General features: G+C 45.0%; 1 protein-coding gene across 3 annotated transcripts; it reads left to right on the top strand.

Annotated features, from left to right (window-relative positions):
• The first annotated feature begins 48 nt into the window (after positions 1-48).
• Positions 49-25,782, top strand: EIF4ENIF1 (eukaryotic translation initiation factor 4E nuclear import factor 1). Of its 3 annotated transcripts, none has more exons than XM_066603610.1 (19): positions 49-210; positions 1,718-1,836; positions 3,730-3,803; positions 3,888-4,015; positions 5,298-5,590; positions 5,680-5,878; positions 6,612-6,778; positions 7,980-8,115; positions 11,153-11,329; positions 14,476-14,708; positions 15,139-15,207; positions 15,294-15,462; positions 15,691-15,773; positions 17,336-17,472; positions 17,559-17,646; positions 18,627-18,753; positions 20,338-20,670; positions 23,395-23,547; positions 25,106-25,782. In XM_066603610.1, exons 2-19 carry the CDS (start codon positions 1,747-1,749, stop codon positions 25,312-25,314), a joined length of 2,865 nt encoding a protein of 954 aa, XP_066459707.1. In that variant the 5' UTR covers positions 49-210; positions 1,718-1,746; the 3' UTR covers positions 25,315-25,782. The 3 variants fall into 3 exon arrangements, with proteins under 3 accessions (XP_066459707.1, XP_066459708.1, XP_066459709.1); XM_066603611.1 differs by having other exon boundaries at positions 1,726-1,836; XM_066603612.1 differs by lacking the exon at positions 49-210 and adding an exon at positions 338-542.
• The last annotated feature ends 448 nt before the right edge of the window (positions 25,783-26,230 follow it).

The following is a 26,230-nucleotide window of genomic DNA, read 5'->3' on the forward strand; positions in this document are numbered from 1 at the left end:
TAAAGGGTTAAGCCTGCGTTTGGCACGCCCCGTTACGTCATCGAGTGACGCTGCACGTTCGGGGTCCTCTTGACGTAGGCGGCTTTCGGTGCCTGAGCTGACCGGTAGCTTCACACTGTAGACCGGCGTGACGCTGGCCAGGAAGACAAAGAAGGCCCCGAAGCTCCCAGCAGAGAGAAGACCGGCGGAGAGCAGGGAGCCGCGGGGCCGGTACGTGCTGTGCGTGGTCTGCGTGCTGTGCGTAAGCGGCGTGTGGACGCGGCGGGGGGTATTAGAGGGAGGGGAACCGGGAGTGAGTGGGGGATGTATGCAGGTAAGGTGGGGGGTCAGGTGCAGGACGTGCCGCAGGTGACCTGCACAGTTTCTCCAGTCGGGCGGCTCCTAGCTCACCGGTTCGTGCTGAGGACCGGTGAGCGGGCCGCCGAGTAGCGTTACTGGCCCGCGCCGGCCCCTGACCGGTGGCTCCTCATAACCCCATAACCGGGCGCTGGATGGGACCTCCGCCGGTGGCACAGTCGCACCTGCCTAGTTCTCGGAGTCTGGTGAGGAGTCCATGTTTACTTGTCTGCTGTTGTCTGCAGTTATCAGCCACTGCTGCCTGGCTGCCCCCAGTGACTGGGGTCTGGGCACTGCCCGGGATCTCTGCTCTGGGGTGATTGTGTGGGAACCCCGTGGCTGCAGCCAGTTATTAGTGGACGGCTGCTGTCTGGTCTTAAAGGGATTGGCCGGTTTGGTGGTTGTTGAAGCTCAAATCTCCCTGCAAAACGGTTGGCCGGTGGTTGAAAGACAAAACTGCCTGATTACTGTGTGTGTGTCCCTTTAACTAACAGCTGGCCATGGGATGAAGGGGCAGAATTGTCACAGCTGAGGCCCTGCACCTGGTGTGGACACCTGCTGGAGGTCAGCTGACCGCTGTGGCCAATCGGAGGCCTCACCCTCCTGAACTCTTGGCCTGGGCCCCTGATGCCAGGAGTTTGGGTGGATGAGGCTGCGGCCTCTGATTGGTCACCTGCCTTCCGGCAGACATCCCTGTTGGGAATAGTCACGGGAGCTGGTGAGTTGTGTTCCATGGGGCGATGATGGGTGAGAATAGTCTTTTATTGCATGCCCTGCCAATGAATGAATGAAAATGTGTATATGTATGTTTTGTAGCAACATCCGCTTTAATCAACTGTTTTTAGGCCAACTCTAACAAAGCGCCTAGTGACTGAATCCTCATCCGGTTGGGGGCTGTTTTCGCACCGCCCCTTACATTTGCTCTGTGGAGCTACTGATTGGGCGATGGTTGTCCTCTGTAAAGCCGCCTGTATCCTGCTTATCTCCTTCTTGGAGAGCTTCCTGGGAATCTTCTGTATGGATGCTTATGTTTGATAAGATGCAGGAATCCTGAGTAAAGATTTTTTTAAAAATTCAAAAGGGAAAGCCCCTGGTGGGCACGTGGTGCGCGGTGTTCACTGACCCCCTGCGTCTGCCCGGGAAAATGAAAGGGCGTTAAGATTTTATACTTTCACCGACTGTCAGTCCGTGTGGAATTGTTCCTCTGCATATCCTCGCCAGCCGTTATGGGCTGTGAGATATATACATATATACAGCGCCGGCTCCAGATAACTGTTACTTATTGCTTCTTCTGAAGCCGCCAGCTACAGTCTATCAGATCACCGAAGTTCATTTACTGCACTAATTAAGAGCAGTCTATTAAAAATGGTTTTCTCCTCAGGTGTGTAGTGACTTCTTGGGCTTGTCGGGATGGATCATAAAGAAGACTCGGAGACTAGAGATCCCTTTACTGACATCAGGAAGGCCCCCCGGAGCAAATCTCATCACAGATACTCAAAGGTATGGTGGCTGTTGTCTGTCCGTACTAACTGTGGGCGGTTACACCATCTGTTCTGTAAGCTGCCCATGTCTGATCAGCTGACCTGCTGGGATCCCGTGTTGTGCTCAGATGATGATGGATTTGCTCACCAGCGCCCATCCTTATTCCTTCCACAATTGCCCCAGTTGTGTAACGCAGTAGCAGAGGTGTTCCAGTTCAGGATGTGGCCATTAGTTGGTAATGGCAATGCATGGGAAAGACCAGTGCACTCTGTTTTAGTCCCTTGTATGTAACACTTGCTGATCCATACTTGTCACATTAAATGGTTTAGGCTTGCAGTCCTCCACCCTGATAGTTTGCTAGTACCTCCTATTAGTCTGGGTATGTTCACAGGGGTATATTTGCTACAGGCTTTCCATAGCAGAAAAGAAGTAGTTAATATGCACTTAAAGGTTGAAATTCCTTGTCAAAATCTGCAGCATTAGACATGCTGTGTTTTAATTGCGCTGCCAACTTCATGCAGTATTTTTCTGCATCTTGTGAAGGTTTTTTTTTTTTTTTTTTTTTTATACCCTCTTTGGACTCACTACCATATACTTGCACTGTAAATGCTGCAGGTTTGACAAGGGAAATTCCACAGCATTTCCAGCCTGCGGGGAGGTCACTTGTGTTATTCTTCTGGAACTTCCATTTTAATGTAGCTTTCAAAATGGTTTGTCAAGCTCTGTTCACACTGCCACAAGTCTCACGCCAAGTTTGTTGGTTTTTAAATAGCAAAAAATAGCGCAGTCTGCGTGCTCTTCTTGAAGTTAAATTGATGCAAAACTTGTATGGATCTGTCAGGATTCAGTATTCCATTGAAGTGAATGGAAGCCAGCCTGCAGTACCTACCTTGGCCACTGGATGATATATGGAGCTGTCTGCTTCCTACAGACAAACAGCTAGAGCTGGGGCATCCCATATAAGGAGAAATACTCTGTAAGGCCTCTGACACGTTGGCATATTCATTATATTCTTTAATCCGTGTGTCAGATTTGGAAAGAAAAATGTGATGCACAGCATATGGACCAATTTTATTCAGTGAGGCAGCACACAGTACAGATTTCTTTTTCTTAACACTAACATGGTCTGCGTGGGGAAAAAAACTCATCACTCCTCCTGTTCTTGCCCATATTACGGGCAAGAATTAGGACATTCAAATGCATATCTGCGCGGGTAGTCCATGTAGCAAACTGCGCGAGGACAAGTGTCTGTGTGGTGTCCGAGGAAAGTTGCACCCAAGCGCCTTGTATACAACTAGGGTACATGGTAACTGTGACCTTGCCTAAGGTCTCATGCCCATGGCAGTGACGGACTCTGCCAGCGGAATATCGTAGCGGAGTCTGCCACAATGCTCCCCAACCCCCCCCCCCCCTGTATTTGCCACTCTGGATCCGCTGTACGTGCCCCGCATGGAGGGTCAACGCACATGACCTGCCGGCAGTGTCAGATGATGCAGCCAGCGGCTGGCAGGGACACGTATTCCCGCCATACTTCCACTGTGCTACAGCGGACGTATAGCATGACGGCCGACTTTCATTAACTACAATGGAAGTCGGTCGTGCAAATTCCCATGGCAAATAGAGCATGCCGCGTTTTTTTATTCTGCATGGAATTTTGCAGCGTGAACATTGAGCTATTAGGTTCAATAGAACCTAATAGCTCCGGGGTAACGCTGCAGACTTCTGCCGCATAAAACGCGGCAGAAATCCGTCCGTGGGCACTATCCCTAAGAGCATGACTCTCAACCAGTCAAGTTATTCTTGAGACACAACAGTGTACAACTTTTTTTATCTTCTCTTGAAGTACATTTTGGTATTTGTACTGACTTTTCCCAAAGTGCTGACACAGTATGGTCTGTTCCATTTCAACAGGAAGAACTTCTAGACATTAAGGAGCTGCCACACTCTAAGCAGAGGCCGTCCTGCTTATTAGATAAATATAACAGGTATGTAGGAAGTAGTTTAAGTTGTTGGAAGTATATTCGTTACAAAGAAAAGAGAATGAAGTCAAATCATCTGTTTGCTTATAGTGATGGTGTATGGGATCCGGAGAAGTGGCACGCATCGCTCTACCCAACATCTGGCCGCAGTTCTCCTGTTGACTCGCTAAGAAAAGAATCTGATACAGAAAGAACTTCTCTTAAGCGTAGGATAGCAGGTAAAGTGTTAGCTGTTGAACACCGCTTTGAAATGTTTCTCTTTTCAGTAGTAGTTAGAGATGAGTGAGTATACTCGCTAGGGCTAACTACTCGAGCGAGTAGTGCCTTAGTCAAGTATCTGCCCGCTCGTCTCTCAAGATTCGGCTGCCGGCGGCGGGGGAGAGCGAGGAGGAATGGAGGGGAGATCCAACTCTACCTCTCTCCCTCCTGCTCACTCCCGCAACTCCTGTTACCCACGCCGGCAGCCGAATCTTTAGAGACAAGCGGGCAGATACTCGACTAAGGCACCACTCGCTCGAGTAGTTAGCCTTAGCGAGTATACTCGCTCATCTCTAGTAGTAGTCCTTTTTCGTGGTTAATAAACACTACTAAGATCGTTGTCGGCCTCGCCGAAACCAGTTGGCTCCCAAAATATAGTGGCTGAAATGGTTCTATAAACTCTGTTCACTAGTGGACTGATTACATCTAGATGGTTAATAATTACACTTGTAATACGTGTTCTATATCTTATAGCCTGCTTCATACAGTCAGTGCCAGTGATTTTGAGAAATGACTCAGCAGCTACACTAAGTGGTTCACACTGATGGTGGCTGTTAACCCTTTAAATATGTAAATGACCTGATCACATCAATACAAAAAAAAAAACAAAACATAAGGTGTTAATGGAATTTGGCTATGAAAGCTTCAAACTGAGCCTCCAATACTGATGTGATGGGTTCCTTCCAAAACCTTTAAATCAAGGCTTATTGTTTGGTTAACCTTAATTTAAACCTTTTTATGCAATTCTAAAAGTCTGAGTTGAGTTGTGCAATGCCTCCAGAAATAAAGTACAGAGTTCACATGTGCTGTTCAAGCTGGTCTCTATACACATATTCACCAGAACCAAAAAGCTTCATATTCCAGGTGCCAGCTAGAAAAGCCCTCGCTCCTCTTAAAGATGGCACAGTATATGTTCTCCCTGATTGGTAAAGGGGTGAGAACACAAGGAAAGTTCCTGTATTCTATATGTAGAGATAGATGGCTATATAGTTTGTGATCGCTTGACTGACTCTTTAATGGTAGCTGCACCTGTAAGTACCAGCCCTGGCCACTACAGAGGTAAAAGCGATCTGCTTCCACTCCATAAACTATGTTGTTGCGCTGCAGTAGGTGCCCAGAGAGCTGTTAAGCCAGGGTCCCGATGGTAGATCCCAGTTGATCAACTGTTGATGCCCTAACGTCAAATGTAACGCATCTAAAGTGTGTATACATATTTATAATTTTTTTTTTTTTTATCTCCAGACCCCAGACAGCGTGTTAAGGAGGATGATCTTGATGTGGTTCTTAGCCCACAGAGGAGAAGTTTTGGGGATGGTTGTCATGTTACTGCTGCTGTGGGCTCACGTCGGGCCGGGAGCCCACTAGATAATAAGGAAAATGAGAGCCTCCGTCTTGCTGGTGGTCGACGAATTGGTAGCGGGAGAATAATAGCTGCTAGGGGGTTTGAACGTGATTTACGAGGTGGAGAGAAAGACGGGAGAGAACCTCGTGATGGAAGGGAACGAGAAAAGGAGTACAAGGATAAACGTTTCAGGGTAAGATCTCACTTAGCCAGTCTAGTTCATGAACTGGCTTGTGGTGTATTGGTGTTTAAAAGAAGTGTTAAACTTGTATCTTACAATAGAGGGACTACGGTGATAAGAGGGTCTTTGGAGAACGCAGGAGAAATGACTCTTACACAGAAGAGGAGCCCGAGTGGTTTTCTGGTGGACCCACAAGCCAGTCAGAGACAATAGAGCTTACAGGATTTGATGACAAAATCCTGGAGGAGGATCAGAAAGGAAGAAAAAGAACGCGGAAACGAACCTCATCTGTGAAGGAAGGCAAGTCAAGGGCTCGGTGCCTCTTAGAAAAAATTGTATATATTGTTTAATATCCAAAAACATCAGCGCAGCCAACAAACTATGGACAGATGCATGTAAAGTTTTGCTGCTGCCATGGCTTACAAGCAAGTGTTGCAACAGCACTCATACACCTACTGCCTGAATAAAATTGTATGTTTTATATATACTAACCACCTAAAAATGCAAGGTTCTTTTTATATATTTTGATCAAAGCATGTGGGCCGATTTGCCACCTGCAGTCAAATATTGCTTTGAGACGGGTCTTAATTCTTTCAGATACTTGGTTATTATGTCTTATACATCCCATGTGCTGTTGTATGTGAAGAATGCTTTGGTGGTTCGTTGCTGTGTAGTGATCCTGCACTTTCTGCAATGAGCAGTTATTAACCCCTCTAGTCTCTCCATTGAATCTCAGCTCAAATATGATTATGGCGACCTATCAAGAGCTTTAGTGGAGGGGTTGACAATCACTTGCTGCAGAAAGCTCAAGACCACATTCTAGAAATAAATTTCCCATCAGACCACTAGTGTCACTTATAGATGTGTGTAGTTTTAAAAGTAGATTTCAGAGCTCCTCAGGCTGGCAAAGCAGTGAGGAAAGTATGTATAGCTCTTTCCCCTCCCCTGCCCCCCCCCCCCCATGTTGGCATTTCTGCCTTGCTACTGGTTTAGGAGTCATAAGGGTGCTGACAGATGTTAAATATATTACCAGGGTTTGAATGTAATGGAAGAGTCTTGGAAGAAGAGACAACTCATCCACTGGAACCTACAGCTGACCAGGAAGTGCCTAAAGGGGCTATTCTGCAAGAACCGGCACCTGGAGAATTTGACTTCAATGAATTTTTTAACCTGGATAAGAGTGTCCCCGGCTTGGCTTCGGTAAGTCCCATAGAATAGATTGCATGCGGTCTCCTTGGTAGCAGGGTTTCTCTTTAAAGGGAATGTGTCATCACAAAACCTGTTTAGTTCGTCATCTATATATATTTTCCCCAGTGTCCCTATCCTATAATTAAAATGTATACATATCCTGCAGTTTTCACTTTGGCCACAGAGCCCCATATTGGTCTGAAGCTTCCTGTTCCTTAGGGAGAACTTTTCAGCAGTTATCTCCTTATCAGACAGGATAACAATGAAAGGTGACACACATATATATGCATGATTCTCTAATCGCTCCTTTGCATCTCCTATAACATGCATAGAACAGTCTCCCATAGTCCAATGAGTTGCCGTGTTCTGTCTCGGGACAGTTGTAAAGCAAACTTCTGAACTGCTTTAAGCAGAGCAGCAGCTAAGGCAATGTTACTGCTTTTATACTTATGGAAGAGAAGAATAAGAAAATATCTAAACACATTACAAAAAAGTGATGCACTCTCTTTAAATGCTTTTATTTAATTTTTTTTTGTGTGACTTTGGTTAATGGCAAGATAGCATTCACTAGCTGTACATGCCAGCACAGAGGTGGTTCCACAGAAAATTCACTCTTGGTGTGCACTTGGGTGGGTAGTCACATGTGTGCACAATGATGGCATAGGTTTTTGTTAACCTGGCTTGATATCTCACTGCCTGTGCCTCGCCCCCCAAAGTATAGATCTTTTATCTAGTTTAGTATTTCACCAATGCATTACTGTTTCCTATGCTGCCCTTATTTCATCAAGACGTTTGTTGGGCTTGGGTTAATACTTGTGTCCAGTTACTTTCTGTAAAGTCTGACTTGTGTTTTGCCTGCGTAGTTTATTTAGGCTGTTTTTACCCCAAGTTTGGGGTTTTTTCTTTTTCTAAATTGCTGGAAATCTGTAGAGGTAGTAAAATATTTCCAACAAGATGTGGTATCTGTAAAGTGAAAGTATCTTGGATTTGTAGTCTGCAAGTTTTGTGCATTATTTTTATGTTAAGTATTTTGATGTGGGTGTTGGGGCATTAAACTTACTCCAAAATAAAGGACTTCGTGTTCAGAGCAGATAATGCAGCTACAGAACGTTCCATCGCCTTCAAGTAAGTAACTCAATTGCAGCTTAAGACACCATCTCTTAATTGACTCTGTGGCACTTATGAGACTGACTCTGCATCTTTCTTCCCACAGATGATTGAGGACGTGCTAGGGGAGGGTTCAGTGTCTGCTAGCAGATTTAGCAGGTGGTTCTCCAATCACAGCCATTCTGGAAGTCGATCCAGCAGTCTAAGGTCTACGCCTCATGAGGAACTAGAACGACTAGCAGGTAAATAGCCACAAGACGTTTACTGAAAGCAAAAAGTCATTATAGATCTTTTGTGCCAGCAGAACAAAGTCTAGGTGGACCCTTGTTACATTGGTGGTGCTTGGGGTAAATTCCGAAGCAAATACATCTTTGCATGTCAACAAAATACCCCAGTGATCCATTAGTGATAAAACACTGTAGCTTTTTTTTTTTTTTTTCCACTTGGCGTTTAAGAAAACAAACCCATATTAACTGCAAGGTCCTAAATCCCATTATTTGGATTATCCTAGGGTTCTGTAGTGTTTGGTAAAACAGAGTAGGTTCTGTCTAACTGGTGTAAAGGTGGCAGTTCAAATCTAGATAGGTAAAAACTGATAGATTGGTAGGGGTGTTAGGACCCCCACTGATCCTGGGAAAGTAGACTTTTACCCCACTTCCAGTCACCACTGGTTCACTGCAGCAACTAGTGTGAATGGAGCACTGGCTGCCCATGCATGGTGCCGTTCCATTAATCTTCATATGGCTGACAAATGGCTGAGCCCTTGGCTATTTCTGTCAACCCCATTGTTATGATTGAAACAACCAGTAACTCATTTAATGCAAAATCACGATGGTTGGAGCAGTGATCCAGAAGTGGGTCAAATAAGAACCCTCTTGGGATCTGTGGGGGTCTCAGTAGCTGGACCCCCACAAACTTTTCTGTCTATCCAGAATACCCCTTAAGGGTTTGATTCTAGACATTTGCAATTTTGGTAATTATTTACTAGGGTGTTCTACCACTGCCACCATAGTGTAGTAATACCATGTTCCCCCAACCCACCTGTTGAAGCACTGACCCAATGTAGACACCTGAGAAGCTGCTAGACATGAAGGTGGATTTGGACTGATGCTTGTGGGAGAGTCCATAATCTTCATGAGGAATGTTTCCCCTTCACTTTTGTGCTGTTCTGATCTCTCAAGCATAGTGTGAAAAAAGATCTTTATGCTTGCCATAAAATCTTTTTGTCGCATTCATTGGGGGGACACAGCAGATGACCGTGGGTATGGAGGAAGACACTAAGCAAAAAAGTGCTAGCTCCCCCTTCTACCTATACCCCTCTTGCAGGCACTAATCTAACCAGTTTGTATGTAAGCAGTAGGAGCAGTAAGTAGTATAGAAGGTTAAAACCGTAACAGTTGGAACCGCATGCAACTTCAGAGCAAATGCTGTAACAAGGTTGGTATCAAAGTTCTTTAGTATTGAAGTGGGCAGGTGCTGTCTCCCCAATGAACATGACAAGAGAAATTTTATGGGAACTACAAAAATCTTATATTCTCATCTGTTGCATTGGAGGCCACAGCTGAAGACCATGGGATGTTCCAGAGCAGTCCCTCAGGTGAGGGAAGGGTACAGTGACACGTGTTAGTTTATGGCTGTCAACATAACTTTGACTATCAGAAGCCACAGCAAATGCTAAAGTGCACCTTTTTAGAATGTGAAGGTGTGTAGAGGCCTACATGTTGTAGAATGTGCAGTAACACAAAATGGAGGCCCCTTGGCATGGTAACCCTCCACCACTATACCTGATCCAACATAATCTTTTGGAGGCCGCATCTGGTATCACAAGAAGTCAGAGCACCTGAAAGACCGTCTGAGATGGGTAGATCCGTAAGACTCAATCCAATTTTTGAAGAGCGCATTCCCCTGGATTAGCAGGGGAGGGAAAGAACGATGTCTTTGATGTGGAAGGCTGACAGAACCTTGGGTAAGAAGGTCATGGGATGCAGGACCCACCCTGTGCTGATGGAAGACTGTAAACAGAGGCATGGCCAACAAGGCTGAACTCAGAAACCTGGCAGATGGAGGCGATTTCCACACCAAAAAAAACCCTTCAAGGACAGGAGACAAGCTGACATGCTCAGCAACGGCTCTTAAAGGATGAGACTGCAGGGACAGGAGAATGGTATGGAGGGGCAGCATGAGCGATCCCTTGTATAAAGGTATGGACAACCAATTTTTGAAGCCAGGGAATGTTGGAAAATGTACATCATGGGCACCTGACTTCAGGGAGCTGATGCCCGTGTCCTGACCCTGCTGGAGGAGGACAAGAGGCAGCATAGCGAGGTGCATTGGATAGAAGTTGTGTTATTTGTACCAGAGGAAGAAAGTTTCCTGGACATTATGGTAAACCCAGGAAGACAAGGTTGTTTTTAGCCCTCATCATAGTCTGAATAACTGGCCCCACAAATCCATGGGCTTTCAGACCGCCGCTTCAATCACCACGCCGCTAAATAAAGCATGGACACAGTGCGAAAGGGGTCCCTGTAAGAAATGATCTTGAAGAGGAAGGCCCCACAGTGTCGATGGGCAGATTGACAAGATTTGCGTACCCTGCAGGTTGAGGTCAGTTTGGAACAATCAGCATCACCGGGAAGCCTTCCATTTTGATTTTGAACAGTTGTGGGATGAGTGGATAGAGAGGGAAGATGTCTGGGAGATAGAAGTTGGTTCAGGGAATTGCGATGGCATCCACTTCTCGAGCCTAGGGGTCCTGCGACCTGGACACATACTGGGAGCTTGCGGTTATTTGACCTCCTGACTACCATTTTCTACAAAATGCTTGTAATTTGCAGTATGTAGCTCTCATCTTCCTGGGTCAGCTGTCTTCCTGCTGAGAATCTGCTATCCAATTGTCCACACCTGGTATGTGGACCACAGACTGCCGGAAGGTGATCTTCAGCCTATGTCCAGATCTTCACTGCTTTTGCCATGACAGCAGGGTTGCAGGTCCCATTCTGATGACTTTTGTGTTGCCTGTTTGGACCCAGACTGGAAGACCTGTTAACTGAGGTGCGAAGCATGGCAGTGACAGGACTAGCTAGCTTGGTGCCTGCAGGAGGGGTATAGCTGGTAGGAAGAGCTTACACATCTTTGCTTTAGTGTCCACTTCCTAGTTGTATCCATGGTCTTCAGCTGTGTTCCCCCAATGCAACAGATGAGCGGGTACTTTTTTAATATATTCCAAGGCAATATTACAGGATTTGTGTCTTTAAAAGATGACATTTCCTTTGTCTACAGGCCTGGAGCAAGTCATTCCCAGTCTTGGACAGAATTCTGGAAACTATTTTGCTCCCATTCAGTTTGAAGACACCGCTGACAAAGTTGATATCTTGGAGATGTTGCAGAAAGCCAAAGTTGATTTAAAACCATTGTTGTCAAGCCTAACTGCGAACAAGGAGAAACTACGGGAGAGCAGTAAGTGGAAATTTACTATGCTTAGCTGTCAAGAGATTTTATCTGGGAGGAAAATGGGAATTTACAAAAGATGTCAGTGTCCTGAGCATGCCTTGCAAGTAACGGGCCATTTACACGGGATGATTGCTCAATTTTCATTCACTGCTTTTTTTTTTTAAAGCTAATGTTGGATAGTGGGCTGCTTGTTCTGCATAAATTTCCCCCGCTCAGCACTTACCATAGGAGGTGACGTGCTGAGCGGGGTGCTGAGCGGGAAGCTGAGGAGAAGGCCGCGATCCAGCGGTGAAGTCTTTCAGTGTAAATCTCTGCATGAGTGCTAACAACCTTAGTGGTGACGTCAGCGCTTGTGCAGTTTACCCAACTGTTCCACGTAAAAGGGCCATAAGTATTGTCAACCCTTTATCTGATGGGCTTCGTTCAAAACAGATGCTTTAAGAACGGGCATGTGACTTCTGTTTTTCAGCTTAAATGTAGGTAATGTCAAGTGCAGACTGCTTTGTAAATGCACTGCATAATGCCTTCCTTCTGAGGATATCCTAGTTAGGTGTTGCACTCAGAATTCTGTAGACTTAAGAACACATGTACTAGCCATCAGTCCTGGCTCGATGCGTGACCAGTTTGTGTAAGACTTGCATTGTAAGCATACTGTACAGTCATCTATAGGATTATAGGGGCTTCGTTAAGGCTGTATCTGACAAATTTATGCTTGGCAGAATTGTAACTAACTTTTGGAATAGAGCTGGCCTGTAAGTTGGTGGAAGTCAGTGCAATACAAATGTACTTTGTCAAAAAAATAAGCAGAGAGGAGTTTTGCTGCAAAACGTGGCATGCAGTTACGTCTCAGGCAGATGTGCAAATGATTAGAGTTGTGGTGTGATTAGGTGAATGGTTTTGCCACCTGAGGCCCAAAAAGTGGTTCTACACTTTGGCTATAAGAAGGCTCTTGTGGGGCTACTTCTCTCCTTCTGTATAGCTTGTTGACCACTAGACGTGTCTACGATGCAATCAAAGATTTCACCCAGTTATGTGAGAGGGGTGCATTATTGGAATGCGAGAAGCTGGATGGTCATATCGATGAACTGCTCAAAACCTGGGCTGTTCTGACCAGACAGTGATCAGTGGATGTGTGAGGGTGCGCACACAAGGTGACTGGACGCAGTCTACCATTGACAGACCAGTGGAGGGAATTGTCTAATCAGCCTGCAAGCATGAGCAGCTCCAATTGTTACAGGCCACTGTCGGAACCATTTCCATGTGCTAGCATGAAGGACACTTGGTCTTATGACACACATTATGTGGACTGCCTTTGAAACCCACTGACACCTCAGTTTGCAGTGGTGTCTTGAATGATGAAATTTAACTGCTACTGCGTGGAACTAGGTTGTCTCTGACAAATCTAGGTTTGGGCACAGATGATTGTGTTTGAGTCTGGGGACCTAGGGGTGAGCGCCTCAATCCCGCTTTTGCTGTGGAGCGACACTGCCCCCTGCTGGTGTGATGGTCTGGGGGGGCATCGCATATGACAGTTGGTCACCCTTAGTAGTGGTACGAGGGACAGGACAGCTCAGTGATATGTTCAGGACATCCTGCAGCCACATGTGTTCCTCTCATGGCAGCTTACAAGAGGCATTTCCCAGCTGGATAATGCTTGACCACACGCAGCAAGGGAGTCACAGGAGCCTCCACAACACTGTCACACTTCCGTGGCTGCCCGGTCGCTAGAGTTATCACCAATAGAACATTTATGGAACCATCTCAGATGCCAACTTCAACAGCCTAAGGCTGCCTGTCCACAGGCGTGGCAATATCCCACCAGGGAGCAGGAGATGGCCAACTGTTCTCCGCACTGAGCCGATCTGACAGATAGTGATTCTCCGCTCGTGGACGGGGCTGCACTTTCCATAGAAACACTATGAAAAGCGTTCACTGCATTCCCTGCTGCGGGTAACAATAAAAATTCGACTGTGGAAGGCAGCCTTAGAGTTTGCAAGATCTAAAGGCTCAGTTACAGCAAATGTGGACAGATATGCCGCAGGATACCGCACAGAACCTGTAGCCCTCCATGCCTGCCTGTGTCACATCTTGTATCCAAGCTAGAGGTGGTACAACAGGGGACTAGAGCCTCCATGCCCGCCTGTATTACATCTTGTATCCAAGCTAGAGGTGGTACAACAGGGGACTAGAGCCTCCCTTCAAGGGCTCTGTTTTTCACAATAAGTTATCCTTTTGCTCAGTTAGCTCCTTTTGCTAAGTAATCACTTATGTCAATGTTACAATCACACATGGGAAGTTTCATTCAATTCTAACAACTGTGTGTGTTAGTTAACCATTTAAATTGCTTGTCCCACCAAAAAAACCACTTTGGTCTCCAGATCTTAATCCAGTCCATTTGTGGTAAACGTCAGATCACAACTTGATGGACATGAAAAGGAATGGCTGGTAATGTCTTAGAGCCAGATACTACAGGATACTTCCAGAGGTTCTGTGGAGTCTGTTCCCTTAAAGGGGTTGTCTCGCGGCAAGCATCAAAATTTTACCTTATCCCATTCCCCCTGTCACCCCCCCCCCCCCCCCCCGGCATAAAATAGCAAATTAAAGCGGTTTTTAAACCGCTTGCTACTCACCGATCCGACGAAATAAGGAGTTTAAAAAATCTTCTCCCTAAGAGGGCCGCCGGTCCTTTCCCAGGGATGCACTGCGGTCTTCTCCCATGGTGCACCATGGGCTCTGTGCGTTCCATTGCCGATTCCAGCCTCCTGATTGGCTGGAATCGGCACACGTGACGGGGCGGAGCTACGAGGACCAGCTCTCCGGCACGAGCGGCCCCATTCACCAGGGACTGCGCAAGCGCGTCTAATCGGGCGATTAGACGCTGAAATTAGACGGCACCATGGAGACGAGGACGCTAGCAACGGAGCAGGTAAGTGAATAACTTCTGTATGGCTCATATTTAATGCACGATGTATATTACAAAGTGCATTAATATGGCCATACAGAAGTGTATAACCCCACTTGCTGCCGCGGGACAACCCCTTTAAGTCAGCTGTTCTGGTGGCATGAGGGGGACCAACCCCGTATTATGTTCTAATATGGTTGGTGTATCTCTAGACTATAAAGAAATGCATAACAAATTCTCTTGGCTGCAGCACATTCTGGAGTTGCCTTGTCCGTGGAAGAGGTTGAAGCTGGACTCAAGGGTTTGAAAGTTGAACAAGAGGGGAAGATTGCTACTCCTTTTATGGCTGAACAACTTGAAGGAGCTTTAACGGCTATGGCTGGACCCAGGAAGCAACAGAAAGATGGTGATATGTCAGCTTTTAACAAACTTGTAAGCACTATGAAGGCAAGTGGAACACTACCAACCCAACCTAAAGTCAGTGTAAGTACCATCATATAGAAGTCTGAAGACTGCTGCTCGACTGCTGTTTAGTCTGCATGGAATACTGTGCTTAATCTGTCACTTGAATGCCCAACAGGCGAACTGTCTCCACTTCAGAAATGTGGGTTTTTTAAGTCTGGTGCTAATTTTTGTTTTTGGTACAGTAATAGTTGAATAGTGATGTATTCTTGCATGTCGTGCTGTATGAATCTTCCTCGTCACTGAAGTAGTAATTGGTTCTTGATGGGTCCCAATAATGCTTGAAACTTGAGTTTGTAAATCTGTGTCCTGATTATTTTTAATCTCCTAACTGCGTGATATATCATGCCTGGTTATGTGTGCCCACTTGATGAGGAAATATCACTTGGTGTTGGTACTTGCATAAAAATTTACTTTGACCCCTATACTAATAATTTGGTTGATCATGTAGAGAAATCTAGATGGCCACTTGATGTCTGATGTCACCGGTCCTTCTTCCCTGCAACGGAACATCCTGCAGGTATGGGGGCTTCAGGATGAGTGAGGATTTCAGCAGCGTGTGGGTGGTAAGACTTTAACTATGCAATGATTTAATGTCCTAAATAGGAGCTTCTTGGGCCTCCCATCTCTGATCCGTCCTCCAATATTATGGGATCTCTGGACCCTACAGCAGCACTTCTAAGGCAACGAACACCATCTCCTCAAATACCACCGCTGTTTCCACCACGTGCCTCCTCTGCAGATTACCTACGAACTAGAATACCCTCTCCATTAGGTAAATGTACTTCACTTGTCTTTTAAATACTTAAACCTCCTTGAATGGTCTTGCAAGTGTCTGTAATCTAGTCATTAGATGGAATCGGTACTTCAAGTTGCAATCTTGGTATTATCCCTTACACTTTCAGTCTCTGAATACTTGATGTATCACTACAGGAGTAATTTGTGTGTTTTTTAAAAAAAATTTTATGTTGATAAAAGCTTCACACTATACAATTGTCCACAGGGTTTTCATCAGGTCATCAACAACTTCTGGGAGAGCAGTTTGCCACTGGAGTGCCGAAGGCAGACAGCCCTGTCATGGCACAGGTAAACGGCTTCATTTTCTTTCCTCTTGTGTTGCCTGTAGAGTAGACTTTGCTGATCTGCTCAGATCACTTTATGATCTTTCCAATGACTGCCCAACTTTATATTGTCTTTGGCCTGTCTTGCATATTATAGGGGTTGTTCAACTTCTAGCTGTTTTGCTGCAGGAAGCAGACATTTGTGTAGTGGCTGGGTTGGTACTGCAGGCTACATCCTCTTCAATAGAACTTTGCCTGCAGTACCAACCCAAGTCACTGCACAATGTGAAACGTGTATGGGGCAGTCTTTCCTTTACACAAAGTTCAGTTACCTACAGTTCTGCTGAAGTGTCACTTCTACACGGTGGGTTGCCTGACCTCACAGCTGCATCCTGGCCCACTAACCTCTGCTATACAAATAACATGGGCTTGTTATAGGTAGCCTTAGCTCTATATATTGGATGTCACTAGTAACACTGTTTTTTTTTTTTTTTTTTTTTTTTTGGGTGAGTAGATGGCAGAACCTGGCTGCAGCTGTCACGTGAGCATATATGAATGTTGCAGCTGCAGTCTAGTCAAGAACAGAGAAATGAAGTGGTAGTGTTGGAGCAACGGGCTATTTAACTAGTTTAGGCTGGGTTCTCACAGGGTGGCATTCCACCGGAAATCTCAGTTTTGCTGTAGTGAAAAACCACAAGATTTACACCAAGAAAGTGCTGCTTCATAACCCGCACCACTTAGTCGCGGGTTCTGGAGTGGCTTGGCGGCATGCTTTTCCATTGTGGTCAGCGCTCCCATAGAGAGCAGCGCGGCCGCAACGGGGAAAAAAGACCTGCTGCGGCCGGGAATCCGTGCCAGCTTTGCTGCAACGGATTGGCCATCCCGTGTGGATAAGATTTTTGCCAAATCTCGTCCACATGGCTGGCTCATCCCAGGATTAGTGGCTGCAGCGAAATTCCGCATGAAATTTTTGCGGCAAATCCGCCCTGTGTGAATCCAGACAGTTTTTTTTATTTTTTTTTTTTCCTCCCGCTGCTCCAATATTTAGATTATTGGGTCAAGATTGGAGGATGCAAATTACACTTGTGAAATGACTGGAGTGGAGAACCATTGGCCTGTCTGGCCTCTAAATGTTCCCATTCACTGCAGATGGTGATTGGTTGAAAGTTCTAGAACTGTCATACAGGGAATTTTTTTTCTTTTCTTCTGAGTGAACAACCCAGTTATCACACAATGTTTTTAGCTGACCATTCAAGAAGCTCTCCTCTTATGTAAAGGGATTGTCTGCAACTATTGCTATAGGAAGCTATATGGCCATCCAGGACAAGCATGTCGGCCCACCGTGTGTGCGGTTGTTTCAGATCATACAATCCTTTTAGCCCATGCTTCTGTCTGTGAAGTACCTGACAGTCCTAAAATGTCCATGGTGGTGTCAGTTTGCCAACAGCTGCAATTCTAACAAAGATTGTGTGTATATAAAATCAGTGTAATTGGATGGTTGCCCCCAATTGTCCTGATACTGTGCATATTGGAGGAAAGTTAGTTTAAAAATCAGTGTTACTAATCTTTTGTCTGTCTTTTTAAAAGGTTAGTCCACTGGAGATGCAGCAAGCGGTGTTGGAAGGCTTGGTACCACATGATCTTGCTTACCCAGCTGCAAATTATTACCACCCGGTCTATGGCAAAATGCAAATGGATAAAGGCAGGGATGGGTTTCGTAACAGGTCCGTATAAAAGCCCTCTAAATATCTAACCATTAACCCTGTGTTGCCATAAGTGACAAACATGTCTTTACATTTTTGGTGTTTAGACCACAGCAAAGGATGAATAAATCTCCAGTAAGCAACATGCGAGGGTCATCTGTATCACCAGGCCCAGGTGCCTCTGTTACCAGCATGGTAAGTGGTGCAGAACAGTAACACATGTCAGCTTTTCTTTCTAGTTAAGGATTTAACATACATTAAAATCCTTATTTCTTGGACACAAATTTGAATGTTTCAATGAGTTTTAGGATGTAAATCTACAAGAAAATGGACACTTGGACTAGTATGACTTTAAAAAAAATAAATTTTATGATCACTGCACTTTGAGACCACTTTGAAAAAAAACAACTCACCTGCCTAAAGCATGCTAAGCTTTTATGGGGCTGTTAGAGTAGGTGACAGGGAGCCAGGTGCTGCATTTTTCATACCCTGGCTCATGCTCCCCGGTTCCTGTTGCTGAAGTCTATGCGCAGGCCAAAAATAACACCTATACAAGTCTACAGGAGAGCATGCGCACAGGACTCAGATTTTGGGCTGCATGAAGTCTTCAGTGGGAAGTGTGGAGTATGAAAAAATGCAGCACCTGTCACCTGGTGTAACAGCATCATAACTTGGTGTATAGTGCTCTAGGCAAGTGGCAGGTTCCCTTTTAAGTTGATAATGGCCAAAGTGTAAATGGCTTTATTTACTTGCAATGGATGCTTTCTGGTTAAGTCACTCAAGTGCTGGCCACTAGGAGTCTCTTATTTGTTCGCAGCCTGTTAAGGGATAGTCTGTCTTAGTAACAGATGCAGAGATGGAACACAGGACGTGTACAACAGTGTTCTAATGCTGCCCATAGACGTCTATGGAGAGGTGGGAGTTGTTGCAGAGGGAGAAACGCTTGCACATGCATAGCTGCAAATGGTTATTTGTGTGCAGCGTATAGGAGATAACATAGTAGCTAGTCTTCACCCACCAGCTCAGGGACAACTGAAAATTAGAGGAGAGAAAATGCCAGTTACAAGTTATAAAACTCTAGAATTGTTCCTTATATGCATACAGCAGCTTATTTTGAAAATTAAGATGCTTTAATTATCTAAACACTTGTCTATTTTTGTCTATTTTCTTATTAGTTGTCTCCATCATTTACACCTACCTCAGTCATTCGTAAAATGTATGAAAGCAAGGAGAAGAGCAAAGATGAGACCTCTTCTGGAAAGCAAAGTGCACAGAGCAAAGAAGGAAGGAGGTTACAGGAAGGTAAATTCTTGTATCAGATATTCCACTCTAGAGATAATGGTTATCAATAACTAGTTCAATATGTTTATATCACTTGCCTAGCGATACTTGTTACACTAAAGATCTGGTTTGGGCATTCCTTTGGAAGGATTTTGACCCAGTTGGAATAGCGGAGGTGGTAGCCAAGGTTGATACTTAATCTTGAAAAATGTGTATATGAAAAACTGCCAACTCTATGTGGTGTATGTTTTTCTTCTGAACATTTAGGCCAGCTTCACATTGGCATAGGCTATTTTGCTTTGCGAGCGTGCGTGAAAACACATGAAAAGGAAACCAATGATTTTCAATAGTTTCATTTGCGATGCCTTCACTGCACACCTGCAGTGCTATCGCCTATTGTTTTCAATTGGGCCGGTGCCAGCAGCGCTGGCCCCATTGAAAACCTAGGCAGTACATCACTCTCCCCTGTCACAGCTGTAACGGCTATGGCAGTAGATTCCTTCATCCCCACGGGGATGAGGGAATCCTCTGCGATAGCTGTCGCAGAGGTCCGCGATGCTATCTATTGCTTTCAGTGGGGCTAGCACTGCTGCAGCCCCATTGAAAGCAATGGGTTGCAGGCAAGCACCGCAGTGATGAAGGGCTAAAAAATAAGCCCCTCCCTAAAAATCCTCTAACTGTAACAAAAAGTAGAAACAGGAAAAAAAAAACTCCTAGAAGAGCCATCCGACTCTCCTCTCCGGCCTTAGCAGACGGTTTCTTGAGGCTGGGGATTAAAAAATCCCTGCCCCTGACTGGCTGAGCGCTGTAACCAATCGGGCAGTACACAGCCATCATTGATTGGCTGAGCGCTGTGACCAATCACAGGCAGCGCTCACCTATCACAAGCAGCCCTCAGCCATTCATAGCTGAGGGCTGCCTGTGTTTGAGCACTGTGACCAATCACAGGCAGCGCTCAGCTGTCAATGACGGTTGGGTGCTACCCCTGATTGGCTGAGCGCTGTAACCAATCACAATTACAGATGTACTGCCTATGTTTTCAAAAAGTTTGTATGAGATGTTCTTGGCAGGGAAAGAGTTCTAATTGTTACATTTACTTAGTATGGCACCACCTAGTTCTGAAAGCGTATAGCAGGGTGCTCATCAACTGAACTGAGTGCTGGACACCCGTGCTCAGCCCCTCTCCCCACTGCCGGATCCTCGTTCTGTATAGTAATTGTCTATGATGAAGCGATTTCTATAGGCTGTAGTTTGGTGTACAGCTTATGGAAGCACAATAGCCTGTACGTTAGCACAGTAGAGCCGAGATTACTGCGTCTGAAGATGGTAGTATTTGCCTGCTCACAAGTAAATTTCTCTACCCTGGAGTCCTGCTTCAATTTCCAATCTGCAATAGAACTTTGTGTGGACTTACTGGGTAATGTAGGAAGTCAAAGATGTGTAAAATGAGGTATTGGCTGTAAGTAGGAAAACAAACCAGTTTTGACACTTCCCAGCAGCCCATCTGCATTGGAACAGATTTTAAACTTGATTCTTGATTCTAAACACGTCCTTGTATGTAAAATGTTGTCTTCGCTCTTTTTTTTACTCCTCATTTCCTGACAGATGGAGTCTTATCTAGTCATATATCTGACAGTGCTGTACAAGGCACCTCTCCAGTTCTAGGAAACAGGTTTCCAACCTCTCAACGCTCTGGGTGCACGCCGCCACTACCCCACCAGGGTCGCTACACCAAAGATCAAGAATACCGGCCTAAATCTTCCGGGAGGCAAACACCAACTATAGCTTCTCCAGTCCCCAGCATTCCCTTTTTACGTCCCCACCACCAGGTACCTGTTGTGCCAGTTGTTCGACCTTCCCAGCAGTTGCATCCTGGCTTGGTACAAAAGATGTTGGCACAGGGTGTACCGCCACAGCATCTCTCTCTTCTGCAGGCAGGTCAGTATATTCTAGAAGTCTTGGAAATGGTTATGCACAATACACTTAGTCAATTATCACTGAGATTCATGGCAAAATTTTAATTACACTTAAAAGTATAATTGCTAACAAAGGTGTGTGAGACATGAATATGTGCACTAGGTTAATTTCCTTGCCCACAAAATCCTTCTGTTAGGCCTCTTCTGGGTGAGGATTTCATATCTTTTTTTAATCAGTGTTTTGCAGATTGTAACACAGAGATAATGAAGAATCTATGACTCAATTTTGATGAATGTATAAAAAAATGTGCATTTCTTTCCAAAAACAAAGCCTCAATCTTGCGGCTGTAATATGCCCATTGAAGCCTGTAGAAAGTGATCAAATGCAGACTCTCAATATTTTAAATTGTTTTACTAGTAGGTGCCAATTAATGCAAATTTGCTAAAGACCAATGCATTCAGATACAAATACTGATGAGTCTTGTTTTTAGAAGTTCCTATTGACATTTACAAATACAACTGTCTGACAGAGGCCTTAAGCCTGCTGCACGCAAACGGATTTTTGCTTTGGAATCCGCAGCAGGCGTCTGTACCACATTAGCGCAGCAAATGCTGTCCATAGCATGCTATGGGAAATCTTCCTGTACAATCGTGGAAACCAATTAAGTTTTCTGTGAGCAGGGGAGAAGTCGCAGCATGCTCTATTGCACGGAAGCTATCGACCCACGGCCTGTCTGCAATTAACATTGTGGACAGGTTGTGGATTCTGCGTCATCGCCACAGGGAAAATAAAATTGTACTGCGCATGTCCGGAGACTCGCTGCAACCATCCGCAGTACAGATTAAGAGGAAAAGTCGGATTCTGCTGCAGGCGGCCTTGAAAGATTATACAAACTGAAGGCAAAATAACTAATATGGGGTACAAAATCAGTACTAAAAGACCAGGGAGGATCAGGCTATAAGTGGATTCCCTTCTCAGCCATCAACCAGTCTGTATATAGCTACTCCCTATAGGGGCCATGAAGTGCAGTGCATATGAGAAATGTGTGCTGTGCAAATACTGGGTCACAATACACAAATACATTAAAAATTGTCACTTTCTATACTAAAAAAAGTATTAGTCTTTATGAACTAGTTATGGTATGGTTAACGAGGACACATTTAACTATTTTTGATAAATGCATATATTTTATCTGGCAATTTCTGCAGAGGTTTGTATTTTGAGAACTGCTTAATTTTCTTTCTGAGCAAATGACATCAGATGCTGACCTCCACTTGTCAGAATGTAAAATGTTAGAGGATCTTGTGCTTTTGTCAAATGTATTATATGTTCAGCTTGAAGCCATGCTAGAACTTCAGCCTTCTGTGTGCCAATACTTTTGGCTACACAAGAATGCCAGGTCCCTTGCTGTAATGTCATAGTGTTATAGATGGAAAAAGCAAGTTCAGGCTTGAGAGCCAGCAGAGCTGCAGTAGTAGTCTATCTAGGCTTTCACAAAATACTGCAAGCTTGCCTGATTTCAAAGCCATTGTGTCTTTGTCCCCCTCAAAAAAATAAAATTTAAAAAACTTGCTGCTGTGCTTCCCTCCCGCCCCCATGTATACAAATGTCAAATAAATGGTTGGGAAACACTGATCAACACTTATCTCTAGGCCTCAGGCCCCTGCAACAAGTCAAAATATCCTATAGTGGGAACATCCATGGTAACTTCTGAGGCAGGCAGTATCAATTGTAGAATACGAAGGGACAAGCATGAAAACATGGCCTGTTGTAAGGCCTTGAGGACTGGAGTTTGGAAGCACTGGTGTAGTTGGTGTAAGCTGTAACCTATTGCACATACCTGCCTTAGGCCGCCTGCACACGAGCGTTCCGGATTCCACTCGCGGATTTTCACGCGCGTATGGTACCTAAATGTGCTTGCGGATAGGTGCGGATGCGTGAAAAATCACGCGCGGATATACGCGGATGTGTTGCGGAAAAAAACGCGCAGAAAAATCCGGAAGACACCCTTATTGTAAACCCAACCCCTAGAGAACTGCCCATTCCCTGGAAAACGGCTTAAAAACCAACACCCAGACTCCGTTCTGTCCCTCTTGCTTGTGTGAGCACCGTTAAATTATTCTGGCAACATGCTTTCACCCGGTGAGCAGATGTCTTTGTGGGCATGGTTGATCCATGTAACTTTTTTCGGACGTACTGCGGTAACGGAGGAGGAAGAGCCCCCCAGGAAAAAAAGGAGGTACTGGGTGCACCCTGGCTGGTGTCTGCTGGCTGCTCTCTGGTAGATGAGGGGACTGAAAGGACAGATCTGCAGTTGAAATGTGCCTGTGAAGCTCTGTGCTGTGTGCTGGGACGCCTCCTACCATGCCTACTCCCTGTAGTCATAGCAACCAGTGACTCCATCCGCAGCTGTACTCCGGATGTACTGCGTGAAAAAACGCACCCATTCACTTGTATTGGAGGCTTCACGCGCATGATCCGACCAAAATTAGAACAGGTCGCAGATTTTTTCACTCGCGTGAAAAAACGCGATACACATCCGTCCGTCTGGGGACAACTGCGGATCCTCATAGGAGTATATTGGCTGCGGTCTGGGGCGGATTATGTGCCTAAAATCACGCGCTTGAAATTCTGCTCGTGTGCAGGCAACCTTACATGTACTGCTTTGGGGCTACATGATCACGCTGTTCTTGTGCATATCTCACACTAATATGAAAATGTATTTTGTTTTCTTTCACTTCTAAGGACTCCTGCCTCCTGGTATTGACATACCAGCTCTGCATGCTCTCACACCATCTGTCCTCGGTCAGCCGTTCTACCAAGTACCACAGACGGGGCATTCGCTTCTCAATCAACGGCCAACAAACCCTCTACAGCTTGCCATGATGCAGCGATCAGGTATGCTGTAGTGTATCTTGGTAGCATTAGTTTAAGGGGTTGTAACAAGATTACAAGTTGTTCTCTATTCTCAGGATTGGGAATAACTTGCCGATCAGTGGGGGTCTTGGCTGTGAGACTATCTCAAATGCGGTCACATGTCCTCTTCTGCATGTCACGACTTCCTCTAAAGCGATGGCAGAATTAATAGAGCGTTGGCTGCTCAGTAAGCATATTGAAAGTGAATGAATTGGCACAAGCAGTGTTCCATTCATTCTCCTCCTCACTGCAGGGTTTGCAATAAGGATGACTGAGCCTTACTTTGGCTTTCAATGTGCTTGATCCAGGAGCCAAAAGATAACCGTATTATACAGCACTACTTGAAGTGGATGCCACAGTCACTGCAACGGTGTGCTGCCCCAGCCAACAGTAGTGATAACGCTGCAAGCCAACGTACTGACCCTGGTGCAAAGTTGTTAACGCCTACTCTAACATTGAATTAAAAAGGCTGTACAAGATTACAAATAACATTGCATTCTTCCAGAAATGCCACTCTTGGCCATAGGTTGTATTGGAGTGAGGGTTCAATGCCACATTACTGGCACAGTACTGTTCAGTTGCTTACAGTTAGCTTGCCTTTGTTTTTGTTTTTTTCCACTCCTCCTGTTTCTTTCCCAAAATTTTATACCCACATTCCCCCAACTAACGAGCACTCATATGGCTATGCTAATGAAAAAAGTTATGGCTTTTGAAAAGTGTCATTAAAGTGACCACCTGGTTCAGAAACAAAGATTGTCAGGTTCTCTGACAGACTGCCTAATGCACACTTAGTTTCATCCTTAAACACTCTACTCCTGTTTTGACTGACCAGTGCTGGCCGGCCAGATCAGCATGTAGTAGACATCAGGTAGTCAGAGAAGCTGTTTGGCCATGTTTCTGCAGGCCTAGATAGTCTCTCTAAGGATTTAAAGGTGTTCCACAATACAGCTAACCTGATTCCAGGGCCATTGTGTCTCCATCCCCCCCTCTCAAATAAACTTGCTGTGGTGCCTGGGCTAAGATTTTTTTTTCCCCCCTTTTCATGCATACAAATGTAAAAGTTAAGAAACCCTGATCAATACTTATCTCTGTGCCTCAGGCCCCTGCAACAAGTCAGGATATCCTATATATTTTGCTCAGGGCTTTACCCAAGTTCCTCCTCACTGCCAAACCATATTGAGGCTGGTGATTTGAGCCATATTCAAGTATTTTATACTGTAGGTAAATGCTGCCTGTAACTTATAGTACAGAACATGTTTACCCCCAGATTTTCCAAAGCTAATGTTTGAATAGTGGCACCTGCTGTTTCTGTTGTGTTCAGGACAGTAAACATTCCCAGGTCGGTCTTAGTCCTGGAATATCTGGGGCTAAAAACATGTTTAATTGTGGACTGGATTTGTTTTTACATTGTTTAAACTATAAACAATATCTTTCATGGGACAGCTCCTTTAAATCTTGAAGAAAAACCTATTTTAATGGTTCATGTACAGGATGACTTTAAATTGTGTATAAAACCTAAACTGAAACTTGTCTTCTCCAGGGTCTGGTGCTCAAAACTTTTCTGGCTTACACGGTCCTTCACAAGGCTTGCAGAATCGTCCTAACCTGCATATGGTAGATCAGCGTCCTCCGAGGAGCTCTTCCCCTGTGGGGCTGGCCAAGTGGTTTGGATCTGATGTCTTGCAGCAGCCACTCCCTTCCATGCCTGCTAAAGTGATCAGTGTGGATGAACTTGAATACAGACAATGAAATAGGACTCACTTGGTGGTTCATGGTCTACAATCTGATCCATCCTGGGCAGAAGATGGTCTGTGTCTTATCTGGAGGCCTACCTAATCAACTTTGTTTAGTGGTTTGCTTCCCCCTCCTATCTGCTCAATACTCATGCAGACTGATAAAGGAGGATTCATCTCATTTGCCCATGAAGCCTTTTTGTTTTTGGGAAGGGGCACTTTATTTTATTTTCTTTCAACTTGGCAGTCTGCTGAGGGATTATGGAGGTCTCTGGCAAGCAATGAACTCTTGTGTACAGACTTGTATAAAGGTTTTTGTTTGTGTATATACTCACATTTAGAATAGTTTTTGTTTGTTTGTTTTTTTGTTTTTGTTTAGCTGTACAGATGAGAAAGCGAAGTCTGTTTTTGCCACTTACAAAGTCTGAGCTCTCCCTTTAATTTGTACATGTCTTTTCTTTCAATTAAATCTGCATAATGCTAATGCGGCTCTTGGACAGGTTTTTTTTGTTCTTTTTCTACTTTGTTCTTGGATGTTCCCAATACAGACTAAGGACACTTTTACACATCAGTATTTGTTCTATTCTTGATTTTGACTTGCATACAGAATTTTTTTGACCCCACTCCTGGCTTTGCTTAAAAGCTCATCAGAATACTGCTATGTGAATGTGGCTTTAGGCCTCCTGCACATGGGCAGATTTACATTGCGAAATCCGGAGTGGGATTTCACAGCAAATACAGCCCGTAGCATGCTATGGAAAAACGCAATTTCCTGCCCAAGAGCGGAAGTCTATCGCGATCTTCCGCTCGTGGTAAAGAAATCTCAGCATGCTGCGATTTGCCACCGGATACACACGGCCGGCTTCCATTGAAGTTAATGAAAGCCGGCTGTGCTGCGGCCATCCCACAATGATTGTGAAATCATTAACATC

This window comes from Eleutherodactylus coqui, chromosome 5 (assembly GCF_035609145.1).
Source record: "Eleutherodactylus coqui strain aEleCoq1 chromosome 5, aEleCoq1.hap1, whole genome shotgun sequence".
In the NCBI taxonomy this organism is placed as follows: domain Eukaryota; kingdom Metazoa; phylum Chordata; class Amphibia; order Anura; family Eleutherodactylidae; genus Eleutherodactylus; species Eleutherodactylus coqui.